We start from the raw sequence: 25,617 nt of genomic DNA, 5'->3' as shown, positions 1-25,617 counted from the left end.
AGCATTGACCCCGGGGCCCCCGAACTTTCGAGGAGCCCTGGGCTAACGCGCCGGGGCCCCGACCTGGGCGTCCTCCCCGGGGCGGGGCCTTCCGCCCCTCCCCGTTGGGCGGCCTTCGGCGGTCCCCGTTCCTCCCCCACGAGCGCGGCCGAGGTGCCGGCGATGGGGGCTCCGATTGGCTGCGCGACGCGTCGCTCGGGCCGGCCCCGCCCCCGCGGGCCCCGGGGTACTAACCCCGCGCGGGCCGGCGCGGCGCCGCCACTTGATTCTCGAGGATTTGTTCTGGGGTTGCGGCCGCTCAGTCGGTGGGGCGGCCGCGAGCGGGCTGCGGGGGCGGGAGGCGGCGGCGGCGGCGGCACAGCCCGCGCGGGCCCCGCCGCGGCGGCCGAGGCAGACGTCCCGCCGCGAGAGGCGGCAGCGAGCGGGCCGCGAGCCCAGGATGCGGGACTAGCGGGCAGGCTGCGCGCGGCCGTCGGGGCAGCGAGGCCTCGCTGCGGGCGGGCCCCGGCGGGGCGTCCCCGGGCGCCGCCCCCTGCTCCCTGAGGCTGCGGCCCGGCCGCTTCTGCTTTCCCGCTTCTCGCGGCAGCGGCGGCCGAGGAGGCGCCCGCGCCGGCCGCCCCCGGGGGAGCCGCGCCGCCGCCGCCCGCCCGGCGCCCTGACGGCCGCTGTTATGCGTATTCCTGTAGACCCGAGCACCAGCCGCCGCTTCACACCTCCCTCCACGGCCTTCCCCTGCGGCGGCGGCGGCGGCGGCGGCGGCGGCAGCAGCGGCAAGATGGGCGAGAACAGCGGCGCGCTGAGCGCGCAGGCGGCCGTGGGGCCGGGCGGGCGCGGCCGGCCGGAGGTGCGCTCGATGGTGGACGTGCTGGCGGACCACGCGGGCGAGCTCGTGCGCACCGACAGCCCCAACTTCCTCTGCTCCGTGCTGCCCTCGCACTGGCGCTGCAACAAGACGCTGCCCGTCGCGTTCAAGGTGAGTGCGGGGCCCGGGGCGGGCGGACGCTGGCCCTGGGGATCTGGGCGCCTCAGCTGCAGGAGCCGGTGCCCCGGCCGGGGAAGGGAGGGGACGGGCCCGCTACCCCGCGGCGAGAGCCCAGCGGCCGGGCCCAGGGCGCTTTCGGTCTCGCTGCGCGCTCTGCCCGGGGACTTTGGCGTTCCCTCTCAGATGCACCCGGCACGGGAGGCTTTTAGGGGGGTTGTCCCCTCCACCTTCAGGGAGCCCTGCTGAAAGACGTTGATGAGGAAACGGGCGGATGGGGCTTCGCTCCTCTCCAGTCCGGATCCCTCCAACACAGCCTTGCAGGCAAAGGGGAAGAAGAGCCCCTGACCAGGGCGAGGACACCGGAGGTGGGGTGCGGAGGGTGGATAGGGCCTACCCTCTACTGCCAGCACCCCTCCTCCTGCACCGCTTCAGAAACACTTCCTGCTCACACCCTCAACCGCTGGCTTCTGAAATTTTACACCGGGCGACTCTAGGGCTGAGAAGGGGGGCACCGAACCCTAAACGTTTGCGGCGGGAATCCCGAATGTCGGGCAGAAATGGGGGGCGCTCCCACCCCTGGCAGCCCCCAGTCCTTCAGAGGATCTTTTTCTCTTTGGTAGGGAGTAGGCGACTGTTTCATTTTCATTTTTTTAAGGGGGCAGCGAGATGAAACGAAAACGCCTTGGTTTTCCCCTAAACCTCTCACAGCTGCCGTGAGAAAGGGCAGGGCAGGAAGGGCCAGCGGCTGGGGGTGGCGGGTGCCCGAGGTGGCTGGAAACAGCGGCTTCTGGCAGCTGGGGCCGTCCTTGCTCCCATTAAGACGACTCCAAATTGGAAAGAAAAAAAAAAAAGATGAGTGGCTCTTGGAGGTCTCCCGGGTGACATCTTAAAATGCCAGTGGGGAAAATCTCCCGGGGAGGGGGGGAAGGGGGAGGCCCGTGTGACTTTAATCCTCCGATCGGAGGTTTTACTGTCACTTGGAGCTTAAAAGGAATCTTTGAAATTAAAAGAAGACAGGATGTTGACAGGAAATCTGGCCTTTTTAATCAGACCCCAAACATTTTCTCCTTGAAATTTTTACCATCTGGATCCCTAGTCCCTGCACGCGGTGGCCACGTTTAAATGGCTGTGACTACATTTGCAGTGTGTTTCCTTTTCAAAAGGCATCTGCCTCTGCGCGCTGCTTGGGGTGAGGGATGGGGGGATCGCATTAGGGGGGCATCTCCACCCCCATCCTGCAATTCCCAGCAGGTGCATCCTCCTATCCAAAGCCCCTCTCTCACTTTAAAGGGGTTTTCTGTACAACCCCTCTCAAAACACCGGTTTGTTTTGCATTTTGCATTTTCCCTGCATAACGAATTCAGGCTCTGCAGAGGCCGGCAGACTGGGCCCGGGCCACATTTCAGAGCCCAATTTCATACCCCAAACGGCTCTTGCGTTAATCGAGCGTGGGGAGCAGTCCCGTTATTATGGTTGTTGATATTATTTTTACTTAGAGACTTGGTTGCTAGGAGCATGTTGATTCCTCTTTTGCTCAGGCCCAAGGAAAGAGGGGAACTACACCCCACACCATAGTGATGGAGCTCATTCACAGCTCTCGCTCAGATTTCCTTGCAAGGATAATTTCTCAGGACACGGCTTAACGAGTTGATCTAGGATTTGGGTGTGGAAGGCGGAGATTTCAGCTTTTTGTTTTTGTTATCTAGGGGGGAAGGTGCCCGTTGTGTTTTAGCCTCTTCTCCGCTCTGCCTTTGAGAAATCCTGCAGTGCGCCTGGAACCTAGGGGAGCTGCCCAGCCCCTCCCCACCTCTTCCTGGCCTTCCCTACCTTTCTAAGTTGTCCCCCTGCCCCTGTGCCCTCAGGTGGTGGCGCTGGGGGACGTGCCGGATGGAACGGTGGTGACTGTGATGGCTGGCAATGATGAGAATTACTCTGCGGAGCTGCGTAATGCCTCGGCAGTCATGAAGAACCAGGTGGCCAGATTCAACGACCTTCGCTTCGTGGGCCGCAGTGGGCGAGGTGAGCGGCAGGGAGTCTGCGCACCCTGACACCAGCAATGGCAAAGGTCTAGGAAGGAAGCTGAGAGCAAGCCCTTGGGGTCCCAATGGGAGCCCCAGAAACAAGTCCCCAGCCCTGGCTTTGACTAAGACAGCAGTTTGGAGCCCCATGGGGGTGTCACAGAACCCTTTGAGGATGCGGGTCCTTCGCCAGAAAAAGACACAATTTGCTCCCAGTTTCTGGGGTTTACTAACTCTCGAAGCTGTGTGTCACCCCTCTTTCCCAGTGGAGTGTTCTGGGTTCATAAAAGATGCTAAGAGGAGATCATGGATTAATGAACTGCAAAGGGGACCTCGTAGGTCTTTTTGTGGCAAGTGGGCTTAGCAGCGGCTTAGATAAATGGCTGGTCTGGGGCGGGGCAAGCACCCCAGCCACTCTCCCCACGGGGCTGGGATCTCCTGAGCTTCAAGCTGTGAGTGAGCTGCCTCTCCCCAGCTGTGGTCGCCCCAAGCCACAGTTTCCCCAGCCCCGTGAGCCTTAAGGTGGTTTAGAAGAGACACGAATGCAGTGCAGGATGCCGAATGTTGGAAAGCACAGCCTGCAGGCTGCCATCCCCCACCCCAGAATCAAGGCCAGTGTGCCCCCCTGCGCGTGATATGCCTCTGGCAGTAGGAAGGAAGGCAGGACCAGCCGCCACTGTGGCGGCCGCCCTGAGGCTCTTGAGTGGGAGGCTGCGGGGACCTGAAACCCATCATCACTTCTGGGTGGAGAAGTCCTAGAAACCCTGCCCCAGCGAAATGGAGGCTTGAGGACTCGCTGGCCCTTTAAGACCAGGCTGCTGAAAAGCGGGGGAGTGCCCTTCCCAAGACCCAGGCTGCCCCTCCAGCTTGGTTAAGAAAGTAAGCTAGGTTCCCTCTGCCCCCAGTCTCCACAGAGGCTGAGGCAGAATTGTACTTTTCATCACCAATAAACAAGACCTTCTCAAGGTTTGAGTTCCCTCGGAGCCGCCAGCCCTGCTCAGCACCGGGCATCTGGGCACCATTTTTTCCTCTCCAACCGTTCAATGTATACATACAAATGTCAAACATATTTTGACTTTTCAGCATTAATTAAAACCAGGGCATTATTTGCATGTAATAACTGTTTACTTGTTACTTTTTATGAAACTGAAATAGTTTACATTCTTTCAAACATTTCCTGTTCCTGTTGGCTCCCTTCCCCACGCACAGATTTCTTTCAAACGTTGCCCTTAACTGGTTGCAGGTTGATGGATGGAAAATGTTTGCTTTTATGAATTAAGCTTTCATTGCTGCTCCTAATTAGTCTCCAAGCCCCTTTTGTCATCCCCAATCTCTCCAGCCTTTTGCATCTTAATCCCTGCTGCAGCCCTGAGTGGAGAGTCACTCGCCACCAGTGTAGGGGGGGCGGGGGGGGCTGCTGGGATGCAGCTTGACCTTGGGGCGGTGGCCAGGTGTGCGGGCCCAGGGGGCCCGAGGATGCAGGGGGGGTGCGAGGGGGAGAGGGCCAGGGAGGCCACTGTAGCTGTGGCCCCTGGTGGAGCAGGCTGGAGGGGAGGTCCGTCCTGGGAGCCCAGCAAGGCATCAGGAACGTGGCACCTTACTCCCTGTCCTGGGAGGTGAGATCGAGAAAGAGAAGACACGATGATTCCCCAAGTGACCAGGTGACCAGAATGCCCACTGGCCATTCTGCCGCGTAGAGTGAGTTCTTTGTGGCATTTATGCCCACAGACCTGCACTCACCCTGCAGGGCCTTGGGGGAGGGAGGTGGGTTTGCAAAGCATCGTTGAGCTGGTGCTCTTGAAGCAGTCGAGGCTGAGGCTGCGGTTGTGGCTCTGGAAGACTCAGGAGGCTGAGTTCGTAAATCGTTCTCACCGCCCTTCTCCCGTCGGTCTCACTGGTCCTGGGTGGGGGCAGGAAAGGGCCTGAGTGGGAGTTCCAATACCTGGGGGCTCGACAAGATTTTCAGACCTCAGAGGCTCACGATATTGAACAGCCTGGGCTCGACAACCAGCCCACCTGGATTTCGGTGCCAGCTCTGCCGGTGACTTGCTGAGTGATGTGGGGCAAACAGCTTCACTTTTCCGTGCCTCGGTTTCCCCATCTGTATAATGGAGGAAATTATGACCCCTCTCTCCTGAGATTTTATAAGGATTAAGGAAATTGGCACCCGTGTATCACTTGGCATATATTGAGAGTCGGATACAGGTTACAGATTTTGTTACTTCAAATGCCTGTGACTGGAGGAGATCTTTGAAGTCCCTTTGAGTGGTATAGTCACTGATTCTGTGATTATGGTGCGGTTTGGGCGGGGGCGGGGGAAACCCAGAAGGTGTGAGTTGTGGAGTGGGAGAAGTGGAGGCGGCTGGCAGTGAGAAGGAGGGCGCAGGGGTCCTGTGGCCCACAGCAGTCCCTCTGCTGTGTCCATGCTGCCCATTGGGAAATTCCCACCGAGAGGACAAATCAGTGATTGGCACAGACAGTGGGGCAGTTCAGGAGTTGGGACAGGTTGGAGTTTGGGACCCAACCCAAGAAGCCAAGACCAAGAAGCCAGATGGAAACTTCTGTTTGTTTCCTTGCCTTTTATTCCCTGATGCTGTCTTAATTCCAGGAAGATAGGTTTCCACAAAGGACATAGACACACCACCACCACAGAGCCCTCATGAGAAGCCTGAAGGTGGGACCCCAGGCAAGGGAGGGAGAGAAACCAAGTCACGGGTGTCTCCTGCAGTGATTAGGGCCGAGGTCCCCAGCCCACCAGACGCAGTGCCCTTCTTACAACAAATATCGTATAATGCACCCTTCCCTGTCCTACAATGAAATGTGTAGTGAATGGAATAGTTTCAAAATCGATAAAAGTCCATAGCTGTAATGGAGAAAAAGGGGCAAAGTGATTTATGATAAAATACCCATCCGAATATATAAATGTCGGGCGAGACCCCACTGCGTTTACTCTGGCAGAAGCCCCGGGAGTGCCCCGGCAGACCGCCGGCCCCGGCGTGCACGGACAGAGCCCACTGCTGCCAACGACGTGGTTTTCTGAAGTGGTGAACGATGCTCGGCAAAGTTCTGAACAAAATTTAAGGGGAAAAAACCCTGTTTTCCGTCGTGTAGAATTCAGCATATACTAAAAGTGTGCAAAAAACTTTGTGTAAAATTGAGTTAGGCTCATGGCTCAGAGAATCTTTGTAGCAGGTGTTTCACACACAGGAGGAATGACTACCTCAGTGCCCTGTGCCCCGCTGGACATATGTGTCCTCTGCCCCCCATGTCCCCTCTGGAGGACCACATACCACAAATTCCCAGAATGTCCTCTAGGAGGCGGCCTAGGTGAAAATGAAAACAGCATGAGCTCCTGAACTGTCCTCAGCTGGTTGAAGAAATCATAGCAGGTAGAGCAAGATTTGAGGTGAGATGTGTGGGTGCAGCTTATAGGCTTCTTGACCGATGTAGAGAAAACCCAGAGGTCCCGTGAGACGTGTCCCCCTCCTGCTGTCCATGAAGCCCCCGTGGTGGGGGTTTACGACATGAGAACCCGGGCTGAGGGGGACGGGGACTGGCCCAAAGCCACGCTGCCGGACCCAGCTGTACGTGTTGATTGGTCCAGTGGCCCCAGGTCCCGTGAGATTGTCTAGGGTCACTCAGGGCCCTGAGGGGCAGCTGTTTCCAGACTAGGACTTCCCCTCCTCCAACCAGGGCCAGCCCCGGAGTGCCTTGATTTGCAGTTCCTGGACTTCTGGCTGATGCCAAGTTTGCCTGAGGTTCCTGCACAAAATCGTCCACCGTCTCTGTCATCTCAGCTTCCTGCCCTGAGACGGGGAGCCATGGGACAATGGGTTCACCATCAGGCAGAGAGAGAGGTGAGGGGCACTCAGGGAGACAGCTTTCCCCCACCCCTTGTTCAGGGGGCCCCCCGCCTCCCATTTTACCTGACACGTGCCCCTCCCTTCCACTCCTGCACCCAGGTCCTGCCCCCCCCCTTTGTCCTCCTCCCTCACTCCCTCCTCTCTTTGGATACCAGGGAGGGGTGATGATGGGCCTGGAAAGCGGGAGGAAGCTGTAGAGGAGAGCTGATCACCTCAGGGGTAGTGTGTGGTTTGCTGCCTGGTGAGAGTGGGGGCTTCTCACTCCCCAGGAGGCGGTCCTTAGTATGGGGTTGGGGGGGGCAGGCTCTAGCACATTCTACCCTTTCTGGCCCTGCCTAGATACTGTTGACCTGGATGACTCATTGCCCCTCTATGAGTCTCAGTGTTCTCATCTGTAAAATGGAAACAGTAGTCTCTCCCTTAATGCATTTAACAAACATTTCTGAGCACCTACTATTTACCGGAAGCTGTCCTAGGGGCTGGGGACACAGCAGTGAACAAGACAGAAGTTCTGGTGCCCAGGGAGTTTACCATCTAGTAGAGGGAGACAAGGAAATAAATAAGTAGAGGAATTGCCAAAAGTAATAAGCGCGACGGGGGAAGTTTGAGCAGGTAGGGGAGGAGCGGGAGGGTCTCTGATGCTTCCCATTGGGCTTCTTAACCTTTTTTTTTACCCCAGGGGCCACTTGATAGTTTCAGAATAATGTGTTTTAAAGAATAAAATAAAATACAAAGGATTACAATGGAAACCAATTATAATAAAACATAGCAAAATGTCTTTAAAAATTGGGATAAATGTGCTCCTTTATTAGTGTATTAAATAATAAGATGTGGCAATGGGTCTGATGACGACCATGATTTTGAAGTTGTGACGAGCATAAAAGATATTTAGAGAAATTTGCAACGTCTGTAATGTGATATGTAAATATCTGTGACGTCTGTTGGTGACAAGGTCACAGGGACTTCTGTAATACCTCTGTGGTTTGTTGCCCACGGTCATACTTGAGGGAGATGCTAAATTGCAGCGAGAGGTTAGAGATAATACAGTTGTCTCTTTTTTTCCTACCCCTGTTCACAGGGCCCACTTAATCCTAAGAAGGAGCCCCGGATGCCAAGTTTAAAATGCCTGCTTTAAAGGGGCCAGTGAGGGCTTCACTGAGGACGTGACTTTTCAGTGGAGACCTGAGAGAAATTCAGTAATTGGGGCCCATCTGGCCCAGCACCCTGCAGTGTCTAGGAGGTGATGGAAGCAGCAGAGGCCCAGGGACACCCCCCCCCCCAACGCCACCCAGGAAAGTGCCTGGCTGGCGGGGGAGGGAGGAGTCCAGGAGAAAAAACGACCAAAGAGGGAGGGAAGGCAGATCCCAGGAAGGGGAGGTAGGCAGGGAGCCCGAGGCCACCTGTCTGACATTTCCCTAGACCTTTTGCACTTTCGTTTTCCAGAAACCATGGAAAGTGCCCTTGTGGTCTGAGAGTTTTCCTCTGACCCAGGACTCCAGGGGCAGATGCTGTGTGCATTTCTGTCCCTGCCTCCAGTGGGCTGGCTCAGGAAAATTCTTCCAGAGAGGCCTCATTCTGCCCCACTTTGAGTCACACCTCAATTTAAACCACCCCCTGGTGTCTCAGAAGCCCTGGGTTTCCGTGGGGTGGCCCTGGAAGTCTAGCAGGTTTACTTTTGTTCTGGATTCTACTGTTTCCGGGGCTCGAGTTTTCATGTGATCATTAGACCCAGCCGTGAAAAGAGAACCGCGAGCTATCCTTCCCTGCCCTGAGTTTTCATCTCCCACCTGTGAAGGGGGGTATCAAGGCTGCCTGCCTGTCTTGGAGAGTAGCCGGGAATGCAGGGGCAGCAGAGGGGTCCATGCAGCTAGCCTACCTCCGTTGCCCACCCTGGGCCAGCCCTGGGGACACAGGTGCACCGGGCCACGGGCCCCTGCCCTTAGGGAGTCCCAGGATCGATAACTGGGGTGCAGAGATAGGGATGCTCAGAGGCACAGAAGGAGGAGGCCAAGCTTAGGAGGTGAGCGAAGCTCTCCCCCACCCCAGCATCCCCAGTCTCATGCAGCTTTGATGCTGGCAGGGAAGAAGGCAGGCGAGAGGGGACTCCTACTTCAGTGAAGGTGATGGGAGGATTGGGTTGTCCTTTGAGGAAAAAAAATCCTTACTTCTACCAGACCCACCAGTTAAATCCCCAGTAGAATCAAAGAATTAAAGGTAGAAGGTAGAGAGAACGCTGTTTACCAGAGGTATCTGCTTGTTACATGGGGAACCCTGCCCGAATACGAAACACGAGGAGAAATCAGCCACAGGAGGAAGAGCTGAAAATGCAAAACAGCTCGGTGTCAGAAGGCAGAGTGTAAAGGCCACTGAGCTGAGAAAGTGGTTGCCGCAGAGCGGGTGGGGAAGTGCTAACGGCTTAACACAGGGTGATCTCTTAAAGGCACTAAAACGCCAGTAAGGAAAGCCTGAAGGAACACGCAGCGATGATTTGTGTTGGGTTGGGACAGACCATAAGCATATACAAAGTTTCAGTGTCGCTAGGCACGGCAGAGCCGCCGATGAAGTCAGGAGCACGTCGATCTTCCGCCGTGATAGGGGGCCGTCCTGCTGACGGCCGCGCTGAGTGGGGGCCTTGAAGCGGCCACAGTCACGGTGACTCTCACTGGAGAGATCAATGCGCCTGAATTCGTCCCAGCCCTCTGATGCGATGAAATCACTCACCACTTCTTGGAACCTATTCTAAGGAAAGAAGCTGAGATGGAGACAAAGATTTTTTATAAACAAAAGGTCATTTTCATTTTATTTTAAATGGTAAAAAAAAAAAATATTATTTTAAAAGTTTTTCCTCTCTTAGGAATTTTGAATGGAGACTTTGGAGCCAAATGTCTATCTAAAAATAGAACAGAGTTCTGGAAATAACAGTAGCGTCTACAAATGAAGCGTCGGCAGCTCCCCAATCAGCCCTCTCCCAGCCCCCCCCCCCCCAGGCCGCAGGGAGGAGGCTGCGGGGTCAGCAGCGCCAGGGAGTAAGGGGAGGGAAGCAGATAAAGAAAAGACGAGGCTTCTGTGGGTTGAAGTACTTTGCAGCCATTAAAAAAGGTTATGAAGGATTTTTAATGACATCGGAAAGTGCTTATGATGTGAGGTTAAATGAAGAAAAACAAAACCGGGGTGTGAAGATACGTATTTTGGAATCCTTGCCACTCCGCAAACACACATACCCACCCAAACGGGATGAGAGCAGAAAATATCCAAATGTTAGCAGTGTGTGTCTCTGGCTAGTGGGACTGTGGGTGATTTTTCTGTGTTCCCCAAATACTTACAAAGGTCATAATTACTTTCAGGAAAAAACAGTATTTATTTAAAGATTTTATGTATTTATTTGAGAGAGAGAGAGGGCATGAGCACGAGTGGGAGGAGAGGGAGAGGGAGAAGCTGAGCAGGGAGCCTAACTCAGGACCCCAGGATCATGATCTGAGCCGAAGGCAGATGTTTAACTGACTGAGCCACCCAGGTGCCCCCCAAATATGTATTTTTATACGTATTTTTATAAATATACTTGGGGTGCTCTCCACCTCAAAATCATGAGGGTCTCTGGGTACAACGAATAGCACAAAGGCCAGGAAGCAGGGAGGAAATAGCAGGGTGCCCAGAGCATGGGGTGGGGGAAGATGATAAAGTTGGTGCCAGACCTCCTGAGGCCTTGAATGCCAAGGCCAGCAGCTCGACCTTCACCCAGAGCCCCGTCTTTGTCCAGGTTCAAAGGAGAGAGATCTGCCTCTTCTGGAAGGGAGAACAGGGTGTTGTTAATAGCTCCAGGTGCCAACCTCCTGCCTTTATTCTCTACTCCCCTCAGGGAAGAGTTTCACACTGACCATCACCGTGTTCACCAACCCCACCCAAGTGGCTACCTACCACCGAGCCATCAAGGTGACAGTGGATGGACCCCGGGAACCCAGACGTAAGTGCCAGAGTCACTGAGCCCCCTGGGTGGGGGAGAAGAGCCCAGCATGGGGGGGGGGGCAGCAGCCAAGGTCAGACCGATGGCCCTGGATCTGTGGAACACTCCTGTGGGGGATCGCAGTCCTGAGCTCTACATCCCAACACACACTGTGTGCCTGCCAGCAGCCCCTAAACCCTCTGGAGGCCAGCAAGGATGCTGGGAATGGGGAAAGGCAGAATTAGCTTGACCCCCTTCCCTGTGGGATGTCTGCCCACAGAAGGGGGTGCGGACTGGCAGCTAAGGGAGTATGGGCTTGCAGTTTGCATCTGTTAAGGAAAGGAATGGGGTGGAAAGCCTTCTGGGATGGAAAAGGCTTCAGATAGGGTATTTGTGAGGGGAGGGGGGTCAGGCCAGGTTTGCTCTACTCCACCCCAGCTTCCTCTGCCAGTGACTGAGGGAGGGAGCCATCAAAAACAGGAGCTAGTCTGGCTGTGAGGCCAGATCCCCTCCTTGGAAACTTTCTTTGGATCTCGGTGTGTGACTTAAGTCACACAGAGCCCAGGCACTGTGACCCCAAAACCCACACTCAGGAATGCAAATTTGATTCTGCAAATATTTCTTGAGCACCTGCTATGTGCAGGGAGTCCTGATGTGTGCATTTTAGCATCAGACACAGTTGTTTTTAATTGCTTCTGCCTCCTGCAGGATCTGGAGTTTGCAGATTTAGATTAGGGAAATTGGAGGGAGGGGCAGCTGCCACAGAGTGGGCCAGAGGCTTGCATTCACTGAATGAATGAATGAATGAATGAATGAATGAATGAAAGGGAAAAAAAGCAAGCAAGAAAGAAACCAAGAACCAGCTGGCCATCTCTGCACTGGCTGCTTTCTGACCAGAGTCCTGACCAGAGTGCTTGCAGGGACCACCCCCAGATCTGTGATGTGCTCAGTGCAGGGTACTGAGAGCTGCCTTGTCTTTCTCTTTGTGATAGTGGCCCTTTGCAGTTTAGAAAACCCTCTCACATTTATTATCTCATGGGATCCTTGTGACAGCAGAGCCAAAGGGTCACCCCAGTTCCAGTGAGGAGAGAATCCAGGCCAACGGACGTTGAGAACCGGCCAGGGCCTCCCACGGTCTACTGAGAGGTGCCCTGTCTTCCAGAGACAGTCTTGGATTTCCATTCTAAGCTAGGTGGACTTGGGGCAGGAAGACAGAATGGGGACCTGAGCCCAGGAGGCTCAGAACAAGGGTGTGGGTATGCCAGGGTGTCGTCAGTGAGGGCCACCCAGGCCTGGCCGTGGGCTGGCCCCTTCCTTCTTGGGATTCAGGCTGGCCTGGCTCCCCACCTATCCAATTCCTGGACCCACTCCAGTGTCTGGCCACTTGGGAAGGGCTTAATGCTGGGCCTGGTGGCCCTGGACGACTCTCCCTGTAGGCTTTCAGGGCCACCTCCTCCAGCCTCCCTGAGCTCCCACATCTGGCCAAGAGACTCACAGGTGCAGATCTTCTCTGGCCAAATTCCTGTTGGGACTGGGCTTGGATGGGCCATGCCCCTGGCTTTGGCTTTATAGCCTTGGACGAGTCGTGTCTTCTTTTTGGCCTCAGTTTTGTCATCTGTGAACTGGGTCAGTGATCCCAAGAGTCTCAGGTGGTGATGGTTGGGAAGCCCTTGTGAGCCATGGGCCACCATGATGCAGAGCACAGATTCTGAGCCAGCCAGCTCAGTTGAGGGACCTTGGGCAAGTTGCTGGCCTCTCTGGGCCTCAGCCCCTCCTCCCGGAAGTGGGGTGATACCACCCACACTGCAGGCCTAGAGATCAGTGACGGCATGTGGCTAGCATCTGGCTGTGGCAGAGGGAAGGTCCTGGTGAGTCACTGGATCCATGGTGTCCTGTGATCCCCAGTACCTGGCCACTGCCATGCGTTCCCACCACCACCCGTAGTGGGAGGTGGCCCTCTCTTGGTCAGCCGCAGGGTGGCCGCTGAGAAACCCAAGCCATGGCCATAGAGGTATAAAGGAGGTGACATGCCACTCTGTCGCCAGGGGCAGAATCGGGATGGACAGAGCCACGGTTGGGCTCAGTGTGATGGTACAGCACTGAGAAGCCACTCCACAAAGCACCCAGGCTGCAGAGGCATAAGAGCAGGGGGGCCTGGAGCTTGCTAGGAATGTTCTCTGGGGGGCCCAGCAATGCCTGGTATCCCTCGGGACCCTCCATGCCCAACCCTGCTCGGCCCAGAGCTGCCTCCCCTCCCCCTTGAGGCCCCAGATGAGGGTGGAGGCTCATCCCTGCCTTTGGGAGCCCCCACTTCAAATCCCCTGCCTGCTCTTCTCTCCCAGGGTCCCCCAAACCTGAGACAGCCCTTCTGGGGGGTGAGATGATAGGGGAAGGGGTGACACGGGACAAGGCAGCGTAGGCCAGAGGGAGACGAGGCAGCATGAGGAAGGAAAGGAAGCTGGGCCGGGAGATAGGCTGGAGACGGAGGCTAGGCTGGCTCTGTGACCTGAGGCGGATGGCGCCCCTCTCTGGGCCTTGGCACGGGCCAGACCCATGGGTTTAAAGAGACTTGTTCAAACAAAACCTTAGCAGAAGCTGACTTCTAGAATAGAGCAGCTGTGGGAGAGGGCAGTTCTCCAGGCTGCCCGTCCTGAGGACGTGCCTGCCTGCTCCTGCCCCTGCCCATCCAGGCCCGCGGGGTCAGGTCTCACTAGCACCTTGGCTTCTAACCCCAATCTGGCCTTCAGTCTGTGACCGTGGACAAATCCTCTTCCTTTCTGGGCCTCTGTTTCCCCACCTATACATGGAAGAGGCCAGCTGGACGCTGCTGGTGGCCATGAGTTCCCCATGTGCCAGACCTTGTGCAAAGTCCCCATTAACGGGTCCTCAGCCACCCCAGGAGGGGACAGGCCAGGAGACAGAACCACTTGCCTGAGGGTGAGCTTCAGAGTCCCCCATGAGCTCCAGTTTGGGACTCAGGGAAGTGAGGGCCACTTGGAAGGACCTTCCCACCTCACTGTCCTCATCCGTAAAATGGGGGTGATGTTAGCTATGAACATCTGCTCTGGGGAGGTGTCCTGAATGTTAAAGGAGCTAGCAGGTGCCCACCCTGCAGGAAGTACCCAAACCCTCATGAATTATCACAGGATTTCCTTTCTGGGCTTTTCTCCGGCTTGGTGACTCCCAACCCCATGTGAGGGCGGAGGCTTCTGCAGGGTGGGATGCGAGCAGGGGCTGATCCTGGGAGCCAAGGAGCGGGAGTCTACAGATCCCTGAGGCCCAGCTGTGGGCTCTGTGGCTGGGTCGTTCCCCTCTGGTGCCCGGCAGAGCATGCCCGACCTGCAGCCAGGTGGCTGGCTGGGTTTGAAGGCTGGCTTGGTGGCTTCCTGCCTGGGTGGCCTTGGTTTCCGAGGTTCTCAGTGCTGGTGTCCCTCAGAGTCACCAGGGGCTGGTTCAAAAAGCAGGTGGCCGAGCAGGATCCAGGACTTAGGCAGGAGGCCGTCCGGTGCCCAGCAGTTCTGGCCTGGACCGTGGTTTAAGAACCACTCACCCCATCTTCCGGGCTTAGCAGGTGCTCGGACCTGAAAGGGTAGGACCCAAGTTCTTATCCTGCCTGAGGCAGAGGCGGGCAGATCAGGCATCTTGCCTGTGGGTCCTTTCTTCCCAAAAATGTACACGGAATGATTTCAACAAATATTTTCCTGGGCACTTTTCATGCGTCTGGCACTGTTCTAGAAGCTGGGGAATGCCACAGTGAACCCAGTAGGCAGGCTCCGTCCCTCTTGGGTCTTACATATTAGAGGTGGGGAAAGATGGTAAACAGTCCTGTAGTCACCATGGCCCACAGGGCCCCACCTGCTCTGTGCTCATTACCCCCTGCCTTCCCCCCTGACATCCTCCTCCTCACTCACCCCACTCTGGCCACGCCAGCTTCCTGGATGGTCTTCCAACTGCGCAGCCACATCCCTGCCTCAGGGCCTTTGCATTGCTATTCTCTCTCCCTAGAACACTCCTCCCCAGACACCACCCGATGCATGGCTCACTCTTTCCCACCCTGAATGAAGGCTGTACTCTTAACTTCTCAGCGAGCCCTCTCTGGACATGTTTCAAATCACCCCCACCCTCGCCCCCACCCATACTTACCAGCCTTGATTTTACCTAGAGCCCTGATTACCTTCCAAGATGCTACAGAGTTCACTCATTTATTTCATGTATTTCTCCTTTCCCCTTACCAGCGTATATTCTCCCCGGGGCAGAGATTCTTCCCTCTGCTTTGCCAGGCACTAGCCTAGACCCCGAAATACAGACATGAGCGCTTAGGAGGTACTCAGTAAATATTTGTTGAATAAATGAAGTAACAAATGATTAGCCGACTTAATTTCAGATAGTGAGAAGTCTTAGGAAGAAAGAGCTGGGAGGAAGGGTGGAGAGAGCAGGGATGGGACGTGGGCAGGGAGCGGATCCAGGGCAGACCTCTTGAAGAGGTGACATTTGACCAGACAGTCTGAAGGAAGGAAGCATAGAGCCAGTGGTTGCTGGGGGCCCCAGACAGCATGGGCAGGAGAAATGACCCTAAGCCTGTCTCTGGGCCTTCGAGGGTCCTAAAGTTGCCACAGTTTCGTTCTCAGCTCCAGGTGCGGGGAGGCAGAGGGGTGCCTGGGTTGTGGAGAGGCAATGGCCGCTGGCCTCCTGCTCCCAGGATCCCCTAGATCCCCAGGGGAGTGCACCCAGCAGGAGGGAAGGGGTTAACCTCAGACCTCCCGGCTTCCCCTAATCAACCCCAGGCCGCTGGAAGCCCCACTTGCAGCCCTGGGAGGGAGCTGCTTGCCTCCCTGCCCGCTGGCCCCCCGCCAGCCCATTTCCCTGCCCAGCCACCGACCGGCTTTCATCTGCTCACAGGGGGCCGATTCAAGGCAGACCACCCGGGGCCCAGCACCCGCCTGCGATTCCGCGCGGTTGTTAAGAGTCGGGTGTAAATCTCCTGACAGGCCACAGAGCGGGCCTTGGGCCCGGGTGCCCCACCCCGCGGCTGGGCGGACAGTGGCTGCTGTGTCTGGGTTGTGACCGCACCAGGACCGGGCCAGGCAGCCGAGGAGGCAGTGGCTTCAGATGGGTAAAGGCCCCGTCACTGGGGCCTGCATAGCTCCCGGCCGCTGATGCTGTTCCTGAGCCCTGTCTGGCTCTGCTTCTCCCGTTCCCTGCCCCCTTTGCCTCCTGTCCCTCTCCCACCCACCTGAGGCAGAACACTGAGCTGGCCTCTTGCCAGTGAAGCCTCACCACCCGTCAACATAGCACTCCTCTCTTGGCTTCCCAAGACCTGAGCTGCCAGGCTTCATGCAACCTGCTGACCATTCCAGGTTTGACCTTGACCTCGTGCCTACACTTTCCCATCTGTAAAATGGGAGCAATGGGAGCAGCCTCTCAGAAGGTTATGGCCCTTATAGATGACATGCACAGCCCACCTAGCACCATGCTTGGCCCATTGTAGATACCTGCAAAAGTGCCTGCCACTCTTATTACGGGGGCTGGACTTGGGCCAGCGTGAAAGCAGGGGGGGGCCCTGATGGTTCTCCAGAAGCACCAGGTACCTGGTAGGTGCGGGGACCCCATGGAAAGATGCCCTGGGACTGGTGGTAAGGGAGCCCTTAACCCAAAATCTGGTCCTTATCGTCTGCCTCCAACACTGCGTGACCCTGGGTGAATCACCCAGTCTGGCAGGGCGCCAGCATTCAATCCCCTTCTGATCTTCATACATCTGCGAGGCTGGGCACTCCCACTGTGTAGACACATTAAGGAAGAACTGAGCCCAGAACGCCTTCGTTGAGGGCCGAGGCCAGACTGCCTATCTAATTCCCGCATCATGCCCACACCCCTGGGAGCTAGCTTGTGCTCTCCATGTTACAGATGAGACAGCTGAAGCCCTGAGGGATAACGTGACTTGCCCCCGATCACCAGTGAGTGAGAGCTGTCTCCCACAGGCCTGGGCCACTGGGACCCGCCCTTCCACAAGTGAGGGTCACAGCACTAGGGAGGCAGGGTTGCAAGGGCTGTCAGTGATTTGAGCCCAGCTACTGGAGGCTGACAGGTAGCCCCGGGTGTGCTGGGCCAGGGTGGGGCCTTACCCAGGTGGTCCCCATCCTCCCTGCAGAGTGCTTTAATTTAAACACTTGGGGTCTGTCCTGCAGCTCATCCTCACCTTGGGGGCTAGACGGTACGAAAACCACATTACAGGTGTGGCCGCTGAGGCCCAGAGGAGGACAGGGACTTAGTGGGTGAGAGCAAAGTGTGGTTAGAGCGTTGGACTCTCAGCCCTGAGCCTCAGAGCAGGGCAGGGCTCCTGGTGGAGTCCACTGAGACCCTCTCCTCTTCTCCCCACGCCCACCCTCCTGGGCCTGCCAGAGCCCGTCTGGGCCCTCAGCCTGCGCTGGGCCCTAACACCCCTTGTCTAGAGCCCCTGATGATCAAAACCCAGGCCCCTTTCTAGCAGGATAGTCTCCAGGAAGAGAAGATGGCCTCAAGCCTCTGTGTGACCTCAGGCCTGTCACCCTCACCCAGCCTGTTTGCTCACCTGTAGAATAGTGAAACCAGGCAGGACGTGTCAACAACTTAGACGCCGGAGTGGAGGAAGCCTTCAGCGAGTTCTGGCTGCTGTTTTTATTTCCGGTCGAGCTTGCTACTGCTCAGAGCCTGCAGAGGTGCCGCAGGGGCTCGGTGCGGGACGAGGGGTCTGCCTGCAGGGGAGTAGCTCTTGGGGTGAGCCCCAAAGGACAGGGAAGCACTGCTGGCAGGGGCTGCGCCCACGCTGTGGCTCTGAAGTGTGAGAGGCTGAGAATACTCGAGAAACACCGGAACCGCGGCACAAGAGGAGGCGGGTGGTCAGGGAGAGCCGTGCAGTGGGGGCAGCCCTGCCCTCTCTCCTTCTGGAGGCCCTCATACGGCCAGCGGCTGAGCTCTGTAATCTTCAGCCAGACAGACTGTCAAAGCCAGAGGGGCCTCCATGAGCATGCTGTGCAGAGGGGAAACTGAGGCGTAGTGTGACAGGGCCGGGCCCCAGGTGACCAAGTGAGCGAGGCCAGAGCTGCCCACCCGGCTCCTACTGTGGGTGGCCAAATGAAAGAGGTCTATTCTGTAGGCCCATCTTTCCTCAGGCAAAGGAAGTTCCGTTCTGCTCCAAATGTGACGGCCCTGTGGCTCAGAGACTCTCGGGCGCCCTGGCCACGTGGAGCCACCTCGGCTTCCCTCGGCCGCTCCCTGGCAGGGGCTCCCGAGTTCCTGGCGGCAGGGAAGCAACTCCCAGAGCACTGTCAGAAGGGCCCTGCTCCAGGAAGCGTGCCCTTGGCGGCGGCCGAGAGCTTATGGCAGAGGGCGTGCTCTCGGGCCGGACGACCTGACCCCTAGCCCAGACCAACCGCTTCGCGTAGCTCCCATCCAGAAGCCTCAGCAGCCCCACCGGTCCAGTGGGAGCACAAAGGAGAACGTCAGCACTTGGCCTCAGGGGTCGTCCCAGCTTTGTGTCCCAGACTCACCACCGCTGCCTCGGTGTGCTGGTCTCTGACGTGGGCATGAGAAGCCTGCCTTGGCCTGTGCGCTGGGGGGGGGGGGGGGGGGGGGTCGAAGTGAGCCGTGTGGATGGAGCACATTAGTAGACCTTGTTTGGCCATGATGGGGACCCTGCGGCTTGGGGTGGGTGGGGAGGGAGCAGGACTTGAGGGAGGCCACCAGGCTGCATGGGCGGCAGGCCCGTCCTCGAACCCAGGCTGGCTGTGAACCCTGCCCTCCTTCCGCTGGGCCGCAGGAGTGACTGTAAACACTTCGTGCACAGCGTGACTCAGAGACAGGACTCCGTTCCACAGTGACGACAATGACAAGGCCTGAGGTTTTGCACCAGTTTTTGCGAAGCCCCATTGGCTCCCGTCGAGCCTGTGGTTGCCTGAGACACCCAGAATCTTTGCAGCCAAGCCGCTCCCAGGTCCGCCTGCAGTCCCCGCGTCTATTTGGCCGACTTCCTGCCCGTTGAGATTGTTCTCAGTTCGTTGGTCCTCCTGCTTGTCCACATCACCTTGCCATTTTCGGTAGCCACAACAGCCGCGTCAACAACTTGTCTTCCAAGGTCCCGCAGGGCTGAGCCCTGTGACGCTCCCCTAGAGACCACCGCCTGAGGGGTATTGTTAAGCAGTCCTCAGTTGGCTAAGGTTACCAAACCCACCAGAAAATGAAATCTCGAACTTTGAGGTTTCAAACTGGCAGCCCGTGAGCAGGACATCCTACAGGTTGGTTTGGGGTTTTTTGGGTTTTTTTTTCCCCAGTATTGGAATTAATTGCCAACATATAAAGATTTCGCATCAAAGCAGGTTTCTTCTGGTAAACTGGAAGCTCTGGCCACACTGGGCCCACCCCCATCAGGGCACCGGTCAGCTGGACCACATGGCACCTGCCACAGCCTTCCCAGTTCGCCCCACTCCCCACCCATCCCACGTGCCTCAGTTACGTGACTTGCCTGGCCCCCGCAGGCATCAGAGTCTGCAGCCCCAGCTCCAGCTAATGTCACCCCCAGCCTCCATTTGTCCCCTTACTGACAGCCCTGGGAGACAGCACAGGGGCCGAAGGGTCTCATCCCAGCTGACAGTGGCCCTTGGGCTCTAGGCCTGGGGTGTCCTCCGAGGAGAAAGTGGGTGCCCTGCTTCTTGATGACTTGCTGAGCCCGCTCTGGCTCCCAGGACTACCTGTTCACCTCTGAGAGCCCGCGGATGCCAATTTGAGGCAGGAATGTGCAGGGATCCTAGGCGTCTCTGGTGCGAAAATCCATTGCATCCCCATTTTGAAAACCAGAAATCAAATGCATTCTGAGGCCTCCAACTCTGTTTCCTCATTCCCAAGGGCGGTCACTAGTTATTTCATGTTTTTCTAGGCCCCCAGCCTGTTTCCAGGCCTCAGGAAGGACAGTGAGGGTTCTATTTTACCTCCCACCTACTTCTCGTTTCTTCTCTCCTTGTCAGTCTAAAAAACTCGGCATGTCACTGCAGACCCGAGGACTCAGGCAAGCTTTCCCTCTCCCTTAGCCACTCCCCATGCTTCTCCAAGGGATCCCAGATGCAGGACATCCTTCTCTCTTCCTTGCTGTGTGATGGAGGGCAAGCCTCTTCACCTCTCTGAGCTGCAATTCTCTTTGTAAAAAGAGAACCTGGCCACTCTGCCTGCCTGGCCTCCTGCCTCAGGGTCAGGGTTGGAATCAGGATCCGGGTCAAGGTCAGGTGGAGAGGAATGGGCCAGCCTCAGGAGTTAGGCTAATGGCTGGTATCTGACTGATGAGCCCGTTCTAATGTCTGCGCTGGAGAAATCCCCAGACACAAGGAGGTGTGAAGAGGGCCGTTCCTGGGAGTACCGCCTGTGAATAGTGGAGGAAATGTGAAAACAACCTAATCGTCCATCCTAGAGGATGACGGGCTGAGTGAGCTGCAGCCTCTGGGGCTGTGACAGGCAGGACGAGGGACATCTGCTGGCTAGTGTTCGGCCTCCGCCTCCTTGCTGAGCTCTCATTGTGCCCCAGGCAGGGCTCCCGAGGTGTAGCGGGAGCTCTGTTGTTTCCATGGGCCTGGGTTACTCCCCCATTTTACAGATCAGGAAACTGAGGTGGGACTCCGGATGTGCTACGGAAAAGCGGGCTAGAGAACGACAAAGCAGACTGAGACCGTTCAAGAGGTTCTGTGAGAGACTTGCTCCGTGTTTTCCATGTGTGTGACACCAGAAAAGGGCTGGAAAGAAAGACTGCCAAACTGATCACGTGGGGGCTTCGGAGGCGGGGTTTAGGGTGGGTCAAAGGAGCCATTAGCCCGACCTGTAATTCTGTAATGCTTTTATTTCTGTAGAGGTTCGTGTGTTGCTTGTGAAATGTAGAATGAATAATTGGGAAAAGGGGGGGTCCCCGCAAGCTTGACATCATTCACGAAGCCAAGAGGGTGGCCTCAGCTAGCTGCACAGAGGCAAGGGCCTGACCACCCGACACCCCCGGGGGCCTAGGAGACGAAGTTGGGGCCCTTCCTGAGTGGGCCCTGGCAGAGAAGTCATGGGAAATGCCCGCAGTTTCTCCAGCTGTGATGCCCCAAGCCAGGGGCACTGGTCCCCTGTCCCCAGCTTCCAGTCAGGGGCGGGAGCTCAGCCCCTCCCAGAAGTGCCCCATGCCTCTTCGCATCCTGGCAGATTTTCCCTTCTGTCTGAGGCCAGGAGAGGAGAAGCATGTGCTAGGGGTCCCAGGGGGCTCAGGGCTGGAGCAGCCGGTTTTCCCACTGCGGGACCACCTCCCATTACTCTTGTAGTTGTGGGGATTGGGGGGGTCTGGGACACTGGGGGGCAGAGGGTGGCAAGCACTCTCCCTAGTCCCGTAGGAGCCCCCCTGAGCCAATTTCACAGGCCTGCTGCCTCGGTTTCCCCATCTGCACCGTGGGTTGTAGAGGTTTAGGGAGAAGCAGGTGTGTTCCTAGTCAGGCAGGCAGGGGCGAGACCCACCATCATGGCAGCCCCAAGGCAGCACGTCATGGCCGTTCTCTGTCCAGAAAGCCTTTGGGGAACCTCAGCAAAGAGGTTGGGAGTCATCTGAGGGTTGTCCCTACAGAGGTCTCAGGTTGGACCTCAGGGAGAACCTCCCAGCTGAGTGAGGCATTTCTGTCCCCGAGTCTCTCGGGAACCAGCCACTGACGGGCCCCACATGCTCTGCAGGGCACCGGCAGAAGCTGGAGGACCAGACGAAGCCCTTCCCCGACCGCTTCGGGGACCTGGAACGGCTGCGCATGCGGGTGACACCAAGCACGCCCAGCCCCCGCGGCTCGATCAGCACCACCAGCCACTATAGCAGCCAGGCCCAGACCCCCATCCAAGGTATGGCACAGGTGGAGCCGGTGGGGGCGGGGGGGGGGGGGGGTGGGAGGTGGGGGCGGGGCCCTGGACATGGTCCTGCTTCTCCAGAGCAAAGGCTCACTTGGAGGTCATTCGCTGCACGGCCTGGTCTCATGAAGGAGGACGCTCCTGCTTCTTGGCTCCTACGGATGTTTCCTGGGGGTACTCTGTGCCCGGACCTAGGCTAGGCCCATCATTTAGTCACTCAGCAAACACGTAGGGACACCCACCACGCGCCCTGCGTGCTGCCCGGCTCCGGGGATCGGCATCAATAGACACGGGCCCTGCCTCCAGGAGCTCCCTGTCTCCTGAGGGACGTGGGCGTTAATCCCAGAGTGTACCTGTTAAGATCGGGGCATGACTCATCTGAGGAGCCTGCGACAGACCCAGCCTTGCGGAAGATGCCACGTGCCCCTGCCTGAGCTGTCTGAGAGAGGGGCGGGGGTGGTTGCCTCTGCCCAGGGCTGGGGCGACCCTCCGATGCCGTGACTGCCCTCGGGCAGCCTTTGTAAACAGCAAAGCGATGTCGTAGCCCTGGAGACACATGGCATCGCCTGGGAGAAGTCCCCCTTGGCCCAGAGACTTCTCCCAAACAGAAAAGACGAGGGCAGCATCTCGGCTGAGGCCCCAGATAGTGTCTGTGTCCCCACTGCCTGGATGGACGCGGCAGGCACCGTGAGGCCTTGCAGGAGAGACACATGCCCGGCACGGGGCCGGTCCGTACGTGGCCAGGCGAGGAGTACTTTCTCCGTTCTCCGGGCCCCCTCAGCCAGGGGGCTGGGGCGCAGGAGCCGGTGTGTGGCGGGCCCTCAGACCAGGTGGGGGCAGAGAGCTCTCGTCCACGGTGCAGGGCAGAGGCACATACCGTGAGTGGCCATTCTTTCCCGGCCCTGCAGGGCCTGCTTACAACCCATCTGGCAGATGAGTGAACCGAGGCCTAAGAGATTAAGAGCCCGTCGATGACCAGGTCCGAAGTCCCCACAGCACCTACTCCCAGAAACTTCCCGCACTTCTGAGGGTGCAGACAAGGGGGCCCCAAGCAGGAAGAGCTGGGGTGGGGGTATGAGCTGACTCCCTTCTCCACACTCCAGGCCAAGCTTGGGGCTTCCTGGGGCTCTCCACTAAGGGAGGCCTTGCCTCCAGCCCTTGCCGTGGGCACCAGACATGACCCAGTGGCAGGGGGCTTGATACAGCCCCTCAGTGGGAAGAGATGGTCCCTTCTTTTCCGGTATAGAAAGCTTCTGTTCTTGGCCCTGCTGGGCCCCAAGGTGGGGAGAAACCCAGGGGCTAGTGAGTTTGAGACAGTCGATGGTTCTTGAGGCCGGGGAGGCTGCCGCATGCGGGTCTGAGCTCAAGAGACCGGGAGAGGTCATCTGCTCCCCAGGTTCCTGCCCACCCCTGACCAAAAGCTGGCCATGCTTCCATCTCCCACAGGCCAGCCCTTGTCAGGGTACGCTAGCCTAACACTCCAGGCCTTTCCCTGCCACAGGCGGAGCTGGGGCCCGGCGGGGCTTGGAGCCTAGCCAGGGTGCCCCGGAATCTAGAAGCTGAGGGCAAACAGTGGTTTCCTGCGCAGCAGCTCCCACGGAAGGAAAAGCTACCTCTCCCCGGCCACAGTTGCATGGACGTGGCTTAGAAATCGGTACCTACAGGAGCTTGAGGCAAGCCTCCCCACCCCCTGTCCAGCTGCTAAGGGCCCGGCCAGAACCCCTACCTCCACTCTGGGGCTGGGAGGAGAGGAGGCCGGGCCTGTATGGGGCGTGGCTGACCCAGTCCTTCCCCTTCTGCTGCTTCCTGAGCCGGGGCCCCCAGCCCCTCCCTGCACGCCCACGGTGGCCTGTGTGGCCCTCTGCCCCAGGCAGCTCTCCCCCTCCCGGGGCCTGTGCTCTCTGGAGTGAACTTTGCCGTCAGGTGGACCTGGCTAGGGGTCCAGCTCTGCCAGGCACCAGCCGTGATCTCAGGCAGATGACTTCACCTCTCTGAATCTCAGTATTCTCATCTGTGATGTGGGAAGAAGAGGAGTGTTGGCAGGGCCAGGTTTTGGGCCCCCTCATTGGCATTCCCCCTGTGGTGGGGTGAGCCTCTGCCCTCAGACTCTGCCCTGGGGATCCCCCTCAGGGCATCCTGCCATCACTTCCCTTAATGCCCCTTAATAGCTTTGACCCCCTGGCTTTGGTCACTAGTAAGCAGTGCCGAGGCCCCGACCCCTCCAGACGCCAGCCCCCGGCCCCCTCAGCTGTGGCTGCCCACGGTGGGGGCTTCTCACAGCTCAAAGGGCTCATTCAGCCACCATGCAGCGGCTGGGGCAATTTGGAGAAGAAAATAAACATTTCCTTCCAGTGTTGGGATTGGCTGCTCCTCAGGCGACCAGCTCGGGTTTCCTGGGGCTACTGGGCTGGGGGTGGGGGGTGCAGCAGCCACAGGGGTGCTGAGGGCAGACACTTCCCCCACCAGCCTGGCAATGAGACAGGAGAGGAGAGTGGCAGTGTGGGTGAGCCCAGCTCAGAGCGCACAGCCCATGTGAACTCCAGGGGCCACACACACCACCAGGCCCAAGTCCACCTTGCACGGCCCTGTGCTTCCTGGGTGTAGCCCTGCTGTCGAGTTCTGGGGTCCCTGCTTGGGTTTCTTCTGTTTGGAGAATGGGGCTCCTGTCGCATGGGTGGCACTCACTTCCTGGGCTCAGAGTGGGGGTGTTAACCTCGTGCGTGGCTCTGCTCGGGGAGCCAGGCTCTGCCCACAAGGCCTTCTGCCCTGGTGTGCTGAGCGTGGAGAGCCAGGCGCCTCTGATCCCTTAGGCTCCGGGGCAGCACTGACCAGCCAGGGGGCCTATTAGAATACTAGATGTTCCAGAAGGCCCCAGTGCCCCGGCCCCTTGTCCCCACATCCACCCACCTGGAGCCTGGGAACACTGTTCTGTTCTGATTCGCAGAACCAGAGCCCACAGCTAAGGCAACACCCCCAGTGGAGTCCGGAAGATCCCAAAGCCCTGAGAAGTTACAGGTGTCACCTGCGGTCACACAGCACCTCTAGCAGATCTGGGGAAACTAGAGGCCCGAGGGTACCTGCTGCTCGCCACCCCCAGCCGAGCCTCGGCCAGAGCAGGCAGTGCTCACCCAGAGCTGCCCATGTGACGGGGACGGGTCTCCCTCTGAGTCCTGTTTGGTGGGGGTGACACAGAGGGGTTGGGGCCAGACAGACGCGCCCGCCCTACCAGTGCTGGGGATTCATCCACCTCTCCACTGCTACCCAGAGTCACCCCCTCGGCCAGGCTACAGAGAAGGTCCAGGGTCAAGGATTCCTCTTTGCAGGGCCCTGCATGGGCCAGTTCTCCTGGGTGCTCGGAGCAAGAGGTGTCCCAGCCGGTGCACAGTACAAACCCTCATCGGCCTCTATTCTGTGTCCGGTCTAAGCACTTTACATGTAGTAACTAATCCCTAGCACTGTTACTGTCTGTATTTTTCATGTGGGAAGATTGATGCACAGAGAGGTTAAGTGACTTGCCCAAGGACACACAGCCAGTAAGTGTCGGACCCAGGATAAGTGCTGTGCTGGGTCTGCTACCTATCAGGCACATGCCAGGACTCAGAACATGAGTGGGATTTTGTGCCAGGTCCAATGTGCTGTGTCACCCTTAGGCAAGTGCCTCATCCTCTCTGCACCCGAGTTTTCCTACCGAAGGGGTTAGACTCAATCCTGAAGCCCCTTTGAATGCTGAGGTTTGGGGAGTCTGTGACTACAAAAGTAGGAGGCAGAAGCTGGGAGGCCCTTGGCTTGGAGTCCAGTAAGGAGCCATACCTGAGGGAGCCAGGGCAGGGCCTGGGCGGGACGCTGGGTCCCCCCAAGGGAAGGCAGGGCCTGGGCCACCACGCCCCTCTGGCTGCCATCTCACCTTGCTGCTGAACAAGTGGAGGCAGCATCTCA

General features: G+C 57.8%; 1 protein-coding gene across 1 annotated transcript in view; it reads left to right on the top strand.

Annotated features, from left to right (window-relative positions):
- Positions 1-670: 670 nt before the first annotated feature.
- Positions 671-25,617, top strand: part of RUNX3 (RUNX family transcription factor 3) — a 28,964-nt gene continuing 4,017 nt past the window's right edge. Inside the window, exons 1-4 of the mRNA XM_026517019.4 lie at positions 671-973; positions 2,845-3,001; positions 10,720-10,824; positions 21,517-21,675. Of these exons, the coding sequence (XP_026372804.3) occupies positions 671-973; positions 2,845-3,001; positions 10,720-10,824; positions 21,517-21,675 (724 nt within the window). The remainder of the gene's footprint in view (positions 974-2,844; positions 3,002-10,719; positions 10,825-21,516; positions 21,676-25,617) is intronic.

The sequence above is a fragment of the Ursus arctos genome, unplaced genomic scaffold (assembly GCF_023065955.2).
Source record: "Ursus arctos isolate Adak ecotype North America unplaced genomic scaffold, UrsArc2.0 scaffold_32, whole genome shotgun sequence".
Taxonomy (NCBI): Eukaryota; Metazoa; Chordata; class Mammalia; order Carnivora; family Ursidae; genus Ursus; species Ursus arctos.
The sequence above is the reverse complement of the archived record's forward strand: the minus strand, read 5'-3'. Positions and strand labels throughout refer to the sequence as shown.